The following is a 9,390-nucleotide window of genomic DNA, read 5'->3' on the forward strand; positions in this document are numbered from 1 at the left end:
GACCTAGGAAGACAGAGGAGTAAAGGTCGTATCAATCCCTGAAATGAAAGTTGATGTTTTCAGATCCATTGTAATAAAGACAGAAACTAAAGCTGAACCATAGACTACAAGCATTCTGACAGTAATTCAGGGTAAAGAGGGCACAGATTTGAACATCTGTCCACTAAAAATATGCTAGAATTCACAATAAATTGATTCCAAGTTAAATGTTTTCAGTAATTAATAATAAAAAAACAGAGGTGTCTACAGTAGGAACTGAAACAGATCTCACAAATGGGTTTCAGTTTTGAAGAAGTGTCTCTGGCATTACCCCATCTTCATATGCTTGAATTGTATGTATGACAAACTTGTGGTGTGAAAAGTCACGGGATTCCCTAAAAGGCCTGGGACTCCACTGCTGGAAAGAAAAGTTTGCTAAGAACAGTTGAGTTGGAGCAGGTTGTCACTGGCATGAAGCAAACCGTTACTCAACAATCTGCTTTTACATATCCTGTACTGTGGACCTAACCAGAAGTCAAAGCTACCTTACCCATGAGCGGGGCTCTCACTCTTCCCTAGCCTCAATGGACAGAGAATAGACTAGCTCTTCTCCCTCACAATTCAATTCATATCTACAAATACCCAATCTTAGAAGGGATGTTGCTTACTCAATTTCAAGATTGCAGTTTTTAAAAATAAACATTCTCATATTGTTTTTCCTTTCAGTAAAACAGAACTTAATTATTTGCTTAAGAATCCAAGAATGATTAAGATGTGCTTCTGAAAACAAAATAACACTAAAGAGGTAACACTAAGATGAAAGAATGTTATGTTTCATGGTTGTTTGGTGGCTTTAGTGGTTTTTGTTTTAGAGAGAGAGAGAGAGAGCAGACAGGGGAAGAGCAGAGGGAGAGGGAGAGAGAATCTTAAGCAAGCTCAATGCTCAGCTCAAAGCTGGATGAGGGGCTCCATTCCATGACCCTGGGATCATGGCCTGAGCTGAAATCAAGAGTTGGAGGCTTAACCGACTGAGCCACCCAGGCACCCCATTATATGTTTTAACTCTATAAAGTTTAAATAAAATTAAAGAAACTTGTTTTCAAAAGAAAGGAAATGTTAGATGTAATTTTGCTATAAAATAGGTACTAGAAATAGAAGCATCTGGGCCATAGCTGAATCCCACCTCATTCGCTCATGCCTCCTTGAGATTTAAACAAGAAACAGCCAATAAAATCCTCATGGCGACAGGAGAAGGGGCCCAGGATAATGGGATGGCCAGGCGTTAGCCCCACACGGGCAGGTTTTGGGGTTTGGCCCACAGGCAGCTCCCAGTGTCAGCTGCCACGTGCAGGTGGCAGGCTGCTGCAAGAAAAGGAGTAGGGACAGTAGCTCCATGGTCCTTTTCACTTTTGTAGATTGCAGTTTCAGACTTGTTGCATTTCTAGTTGAATTTTTATTGTAAACTTTTACTTAAAAAAATAAAACTCTCAGTGTTTGAAGTGGCAATGGCCGACAAGTCCAAAGAGCAGGGCAGAGGAAAAAAACAAAACCAAGGACACAGTTGAAATACTTGAACCAGCTGGTGAACATGCACACACCTCCTCTTGGCTCATTAGGATAAATTCCTAACCCTAACCCTAACCCCTAAACCCTAAAAGCTACCCCCACCCTCACGTCACGGGACCGGAAATTAGGGTCGCACCGAGCGTGCTTACATCGGGCTATTTCCTTAGTCCCGCCTCCTCTCCCTTGTTACCCAATCGCTTCTGACTCGCCGTTCTGCGCGCCTTCCGGTGGCCAACTTCCGCCTTCCGGCCGGACAGTCCGAGCGTGCGAGTGGCCGGTCTTGCCAGCTGCATGGCGGTGGCCAGCGCGGGGCCGGCTGAGCTGGGCTTCGTGGAAGCAGCGCCGGCGTGGCGGCTGCGCAGCGAGCAGTTCCCAAGCAAGGTGGGCGGGCGGCCGGCGTGGCTGGGCGCTGCCGGGCTGCCGGGGCCAGAGGAGCTGGCCTGCGCGCTGTGCGGCCGCCCGCTGGCCTTCTTACTGCAGCTCTACGCGCCGCTGCCCGACCGAGCCGACGCCTTCCACCGCTGCCTCTTCCTCTTCTGCTGCCGGTTGCCGCCGTGCTGCGCCGGTTTGCGCGGTGAGCGGCCGCTGCTCCCGAGCCAGGGCCCGGGTCAAGTATGCGAAGGGCAGCGCCTGGGGGCGGCGGCGGGGGGGAGGCGGGGGGGCGGCGGAGAGTCCACCGCAGCGCCTGGCCCCCACCCCCCGCCCGGCTCAGCTTCCTCACGCATTCTGGGCCCCAGCTTTTGAGTTTAATCGGTTGGTACGAAGTAGGCGTTGTTATACTGCAATAATGAAAATTGTTTTTTAGAAAGCTGGGCCCAATAACGTTTCCATATTTGTGTAGAATCAATGTAACTTAACTGTTAGTCTCATTATTTAATTATATTGAATAAGCCCAAAGATCCAATTCAAATTGCTGTGGGTACCAAACTGGTTTCTTGTTCTTTTGCACTTTTTTTTCCCTTTTCTCCCCTTTCGGAAAATAAGATCACTGAAATCAAAACCTGTGATCTTTTCAGTCCTGTGTGGACCAGAGTCCCCAATATTTGGATTGCTATATTGTTTTACTTACGGTATTTACAACATCTCTTCTCATTTTCTTATAGTTTTTAGAAATCAGCTACCCAGGAAAAATGACTTTTACTCATATGAACCACCTTCTGAGAATCCTCCTCCAGAGACAGGAGAGTCTGTGTGCCTCCAGCTCAAGTCTGGTGCTCATCTCTGCAGAGTTTGTGGCTGTTTAGGCCCCAAAACATGCTCCAGATGTCACAAGGCACATTACTGCAGTAAGGAGCATCAGACTCTAGACTGGAAATTGGGACATAAGCAGGCTTGTACACAATCAGGTGAGTCAGTTCTTGTAAGTTTCAGCTCCCTTTCATAGCATCTGTCAACCCAGGTTTTTTGTTTTGAGGATAAAAGTTAAGATTAAAGAAAGTATGATACTTTTCCAAAATTTTGGTAACTGGTGATATGAACAGCTCTATGAAAGGAACTGTGACGTCCCACCTACTCAGTTATGTCCCACACTTGCCTCAATACAGGCATTTAATTTATGACCCATAACCTGAAATGCTGGAACTACATGTATTTATTTGGCAAAAATGTTAACTACATGGAATATGCCTTAGAAATGGGAAATTATTGGACCCTCTATAAAACTAAATGACTAGTAATTATGCTAGTTACCTTTTCTTGTTTCAGAATATTTGGACAGAACAATTCCAGACCACAACTTCCTTTTTCCAGAATTTGAAATTGTAATAGAAACAGAAGATGAGATTACACCTGAAGTTGTTGAAAAAGAAAATGAATCAGAAATTATAGGAAGCATGGGTAAGGGATCAGTTTTAGAACCTTTATTCATTAAGTGATTAAATATAATGCTTGAAAGAAAAGGCTCAGTATGTCAAGAAAAGAGGTAGGTACTGATAGGAAAAGTTAACCCACTTTGGAGTATGTAGCCTATACTATTCAAATATTATATCATTTGAAAATATACTTCCTGTACCTCCCCTCCTTGGCATATGTATCAGATATATTCTAGTTCTGATAAAGACATGTCAGGGCAAGTATCCACGTGGTCATTTGGGTAGGGCTCCACAAGATGCTTGAAACTTGGTACGTTCCTCTGGATCCAAGATATGTTTCTCAGATCGAGATCAAATAAGTGAGAGTGCTTAGTGTTTGGCAGGTGACCAGGGTCGTTTAAATGTTTCTCTTTCGTGTGGCCGGTTTCAGATTCGCAGTTTTACAGGTTATCTAGAGATGAACACACTCTAGGTGTAGTGCCTAGGCCAAAGCAAATACCTAAGAGACAGATTAGTAGCCAACATTTATCCAACACTTAGTCTGTATCAAGGGCTGTTTGTGTGTGATCTCATTAAAATCCTGAAGGCAGTAGAGTTAGAAACTGTACTTCATTTTGCAGTGAGGAATTTGAGGTTTTCCATGTAATTTGTTTGGTCATGTAACCGAAGCTGTTAAAGTTTTAGAGCTGTAGTTTGAGCTCACATGATATTGACTCCAGAATTTGAGCCCTTAGGCACTACAAAAGGAGGTTTTAGAATCTAAATAGACTTTAGAATATCAGCTTACTGGTTTATAGTTCATATTCAGGTGATACCAAAAATATTCTTTGGTACATGTAACACAGACTAAATTCTGTTGAGGACAGCAGTGGTTCCGATAGCTGGGATTCCAGGAGAGGAGTGTGAGGAACAAGTGGGTAGGTCAACAGGGAGCTTGTGATGGCTGAATGAGTATAACAGCTGCGAAAAATGCATGAAACACGAAGAGATAGGGAGAGTCCAGATGCCTAAAGGGCAGTAGTGAAAATAAAAGGGTCAATATCTGTTGGGTGTCCTGTCATCTCTGCTGGACACAAGTCCTAAACCCAGGACTTGGGTCTGTTCTTTTCATTTGAAGCTTTAAAGAGAGGTACTTACTAGGAACCTACACAGTAAAGTGGAGTGCCTGGAAAGTCAGATGGTCTTGAAGCACCAACTTCAATGAATTAAAAGTTCAGGGAAAGCCTGTGGGAACATCTGGCCTTCACTCCAATTTAACACTAAGTTGGTTGTTTGAAATTTCCTTTCCTCGGCATGTGGAAGATGTCAGGCCATGGGGATTATTCCTATTGTCCTAACAGTTACATTGATGATTTTTCAGGTGAAGTACCTGAGGAGGAATTGGATTCCATGGCGAAACATGAATCCAGGGAAGATAAAATTTTCCAGAAGTTTAAAACTAAAATAGCCCTTGAGCCAGAACAGGTAAACTAGAATTCATACAACTCTTTCTTGTGTTCTTTTCAGGTGGTGTTTTCAGGGTAAAATCCCTGAGAAGAGATAACTACAATAAAGCTAGGGTCTTGTTACAGGAATCCTTCACACAGATGGTCTGCTGATCCTTTCAGTAGTTACTGAAAGACTACAGGTTGTACTGTTTATCATGTAGGGTCTATAGTCTAAAGAAAGGATCAGAGATAGCAGATGAATAAGATACTGCCTGTGATGCAAGAAGTTTGCACCAGTGGCAGAAAGAAAAAAATATTTTTGCCCATGTGTCCAACAGGGAACTCTTGCTTATGAAACCAACATGACATGAAACACAAACCCTGGTTTTGTGAAAAGAAAAATGCGCTTTGGTGTTGGCCAGAGTCCTGGATCCTTGAGTTACACTATAAGCTCTGATGTAACTCCATCTCCAGTGTGAAAAAAACAGGGTGGTTGTGCGGATGAAGGGAGGGTATAGGCACATAGCAAGTGCTCAGCAGACGTTTCTCTTCTTCATCTCTGTTCTTCCATTAACATCATTCTTAAAGACATTCGCCATAAACCTAAATCACTGAAGGAAACTCAGCTAAACTCCTATAAAGCAGTCACTGAATCAAGTACCCAGGGGAAGAAGATCATGGGAAGAACAGACCCGGGTCCTAAACACTGAGAAGGTAGTTTTTAGCAATGTATATGCTTGTGACAAAACAGGAAGGCCACTCCGTTGATGTATAACACCTAATGAAATTTATCTCTATATATTTATCTAAACAAGTGTTTCACTTGGCATTTGTCCCTTTAAAATTTTTAACTGAGTTTAAAACAGGTTCCTTTTATCTGTGTGAAAGTAAGCACAAACTCTGGGCTACATTTTGGATTCAGAAACTACACAAAATACTCTTAGGATTCCGATTCTAACCGTATTATCTTTTATGAAATACGATTTTGATAACCCAAGTCAGATAAGCTAAAATGATGACACTGAGAAAGCATTAATGGTGCCAGGTCTGAGGTGAGGGAACCTCACTGTGTTTCAGATGAGTGAGGGGAACTCATGTGTAGGAGCATGTGCAGAGTTTCTCCAGATAATCAAAGCACATGTTACCAAGGGAGACTTAGGTGAGTGATTTGAACATGATCCTGATTGATTTTAGGTTCTCAGATATGGCAGAGGGATTGCACCCATCTGGATCTCTGGTGAAAATATCCCTCAAGAAAAGGATATTCCAGATTGCCCCTGTGGTGCCAAGAGAATATTTGAATTCCAGGTATGACCTCAAAAAGTATTCTAATATACAGTCACCCTGGGTTATGTAGTTAAATGCTATAAAACTTCACTGAAGTAACATATGCACATGGGTCTTGTTATTTACAGCAAGTGCCTTGTCTCACCTAAGGCACTAAACCTACTCAGTTTAGGGTTTTTGGATCTGGTAGGGAAAAAATGGATATAATCATGAAGATGGGTTTTCAAAAGGAACTGTTATCACAATCCATTTGGGTTGGGTAGAAATGCTCTTGTACTGTGGATTTACTAACCTTACAAAGTGGTAGGTGATAACTTGTTTCTTGAGTAAAAAAATGAATTGTGAAAACTATATCCAAAATTAATTTAGTGTCAAAGCCGGAGACTGAAACACCCAAGATCCCTATCACCCTGGCAAGGAAGGTATGTTGAAAACAGACCTAATTGTGTCATCCTCTCCTCAGGTCATGCCTCAGCTGCTCAACTACCTGAAGGCCGACACTCTGGGCAGGAGTGTCGATTGGGGTGTTGTGGCTGTCTTCACCTGTGCTGAAAGCTGCAGACTGGGGATTGGCTACACAGAGGAATTTGTCTGGAAGCAAGATATAACAGATACACCCTAAAGACAACATCATAAAGCCTTACAAATGCTCATACTGTCTTAGGCCTTGCAATTCCATTACTAGGACTTTATCCTAAGGAAATAATTATACCAGAGACAAAGATGTTGTTTTTGGTGACTTTACAATGTGTAAATATTAGTGAAACAAAAATGTCCAGTGACAAGTAAATAAATTTTGGTGTATTCCTACAGCAGAAGGTAATGCAGTCTTAATGATACAGACCTATATGCACATCAAATAAGATACAGGTTTAAAGGGACACCAAGATACTCATAGTATGTTCATATCCTTTATAAAAGTATTTTTATATGTTTCTGTTCACAGAAATCTGGAAGGGTACATACTTGGTGTGAACTAATTAACTATGAATGGTAAGACTAAGTGAAGTGATTGGTTTACCTGTGTTTGTTTCTTTCTACTTGAATAAAAGTGGGTTAATTGCCTAATTAAGACAATCTATTAGAGTGTTTTTCCTCCTAAAATTTGCAGTGTTAAAACCAAGAGAAAATTATTTGGGTAAAACCTGAAGAGATTTGTCTGGTAATCAGACAGGCTCTAGTATACATAGAGGTCCAGAACAATGAGAAAAATAGGCTGGTGCGTGTGAGGACTTCAACTGAATTTGAAGAGAAGCTCTACCTCAAAACAACCTTGATCAGCCAGCAGCACTGCTCAAAAGAGACTGCGAGGCAAGAATGATGGTCTTCCCCTCTATCTCAGTACCACATGGGAAGTAAACCCGAGGAACAAGGTAGGAATGAGGCGCTGGAATTTCCGTAGGGAAATCTAGCCCAGGACACAGCACCCTGAGGGAAGGCCCTGAGGTCAGCCAATCTGTTAACCATGCTAAGGCTCCTAGCCCCGAGTGCTTTACAGTGACGTCTTTGAACAGGAGTGATGCCAGCCCAGGACTAAAGCAAGCATGAAGGACATTGCTGTTGGTCAGTGCTTGAAGACCGACAGCTAATCTACATTGGTTCATATTCTCCCACACCTATCCCCGCTGGCCTGGAAATGGCACTGCCGCCCTAAGTACATCTTGGATGTTACACCATCTGTTAATGTCACCGACTGCTTGGCTATTTGACTGTAATTTTAGTTGAGCAAGTCCTGGCTTGTTAGCCCATGTTATACGTGTACCTATATTTAAAAAAGATTTGTGTATAAAATATAGTGAAATGGAGCACATGGGTGGCTCAGTCGGTGAAGTGTCTGACTTTGGCTCAGGTCATGATATCCCGGCTCATGGGTTCGAGTTCACGTTGGGCTCTGGGCTGACAGCTCGGAGCCTGGAGCCTGCTTCCAATTCTGTGTCTCCCTCTCTTTCTGCCCCTCCCCTGCTCATGCTCTGTCTCTCAAAAATAAACAAATGTTAAAAGAGAGAAGAGAGAACACCAGAGACTTGACTCCTAACAAAAGAACATGGCACTTCTGTAGTCTTTACAAAGGTATCAAGCCTCTGTCTGGATGCAGCTACTCATTTGCAGGAAATACAGAGAACAGAAGAACAGGCTGAATAACACCATGAATTTGAAAATAGCAAAACATATACTGAAAGAAACTACCAGCTAAATGGTCTGTAAATTTTAAGGAAAAGAGATGGAAGAGGAATATAAGGAATACGTGCATAAAAACACCAAATTTTTTTTAATGGAAGACTGCCCTATATTAGTAATTTAGGTGATGACTACAAAATTCGAGATAACATCTATTGGTGGGTGGCGCTGTGGCTGGGCAGGAGCAGAAGGAGGGGTTTCAGGGACACAGGCAAGGTTCCAGGTGGTGGCTGCAGGGGTGTCTACTGAGGAGTACACTGTGCTGGACATATTTGTTAGGCTATCTGTGTGTGCGGTGTTTCACAGGTAGAAGTTTCAGAATTCAGAAGAGTGATTAGGAAGAAGATATGTCAACAAGAACTAAAATGTAATGAAAATTTTCATTAATAGGAACCAGAGAATACTTAGGAATTAATTTTTATGAAATGTAGAAGCCCTATATGAAAAAATTATAAAACTTTACTGAAGAATCTAAGAGAAGATCTACACGTGGAGAGAGATTTCTTTCTTGGATAGATGTCTTTCCAAATAATCCTTAACATTACTGATATCAATGGCCATAATTAAGGAAACAGGTAAATACATAATGGTACCTAAGAGATGTCATACATTTGTGATGCCATTGGACTCCCTATCATGGAAATGTGTTTATGACCTACTGATGGGGAAAAAAAGGCAAAGCTATATAAAACTGAACATATGCTTTAGTATTTTCTAAATATGGGATCAAAAGCACCCCAAAAGGAAAGGACCTGTACAGAATGGGGCTTGGGAGATACCCCGGGGCAGTAAGCAGAAGAACTTTTTCCTTTCTGATTATATGCCTCTGAACTGTTTGAAAATATACTTTTACAATTAACTCCAGCAAGAACACCCAAGAACTTACAAATTTCCAGCTAATGTTCATGAGAAAAAACACCTCACTAGGCTGTACACATACCCCAGCTTTAATACTGAAGGGCTTTGCCCTGGAGCCTGATTTTGCCACTCACTGGCTATGTAACCTGGGACAAATGCCTCATCCCTCAGCTGAGGCCAGAGTTTCCTCACCTAAGAAAGAGGAACAAAACCTAGTTACAGGTTTTGTGAGAATTACAGGCAATGTATCTGGGAAACAGGAAGTGCTCAATTTATGGAACATC

General features: G+C 42.2%; 1 protein-coding gene across 1 annotated transcript; it reads left to right on the plus strand.

The window, feature by feature from the left end:
* Window positions 1–1,788: 1,788 nt before the first annotated feature.
* PDCD2 (programmed cell death 2) lies at window positions 1,789–7,142 on the plus strand. Its single transcript, XM_047101086.1, has 6 exons — window positions 1,789–2,119; window positions 2,649–2,891; window positions 3,250–3,381; window positions 4,717–4,820; window positions 5,978–6,091; window positions 6,534–7,142. Exons 1-6 carry the CDS (start codon window positions 1,837–1,839, stop codon window positions 6,690–6,692), a joined length of 1,035 nt encoding a protein of 344 aa, XP_046957042.1. The 5' UTR covers window positions 1,789–1,836; the 3' UTR covers window positions 6,693–7,142.
* The last annotated feature ends 2,248 nt before the right edge of the window (window positions 7,143–9,390 follow it).

This window comes from Lynx rufus, unplaced genomic scaffold (genome assembly GCF_022079265.1).
Source record: "Lynx rufus isolate CCGP_SWC_20201006 ecotype Redwood Valley unplaced genomic scaffold, mLynRuf1.p SCAF_56, whole genome shotgun sequence".
NCBI classification, from domain to species: Eukaryota; Metazoa; Chordata; class Mammalia; order Carnivora; family Felidae; genus Lynx; species Lynx rufus.

Coding starts and splice junctions, on each gene's coding strand:
- PDCD2 (XM_047101086.1), top strand. CDS start 1,837: ATGGCGGTGGCCAGCGCGGGGCCGGCTGAGCTGGGCTTCGTGGAAGCA. Junction 2,892..3,249: donor GCAGGCTTGTACACAATCAG/GTGAGTCAGTTC, acceptor TTCTTGTTTCAG/AATATTTGGACAGAACAATT. Junction 4,821..5,977: donor TAGCCCTTGAGCCAGAACAG/GTAAACTAGAAT, acceptor GATTGATTTTAG/GTTCTCAGATATGGCAGAGG.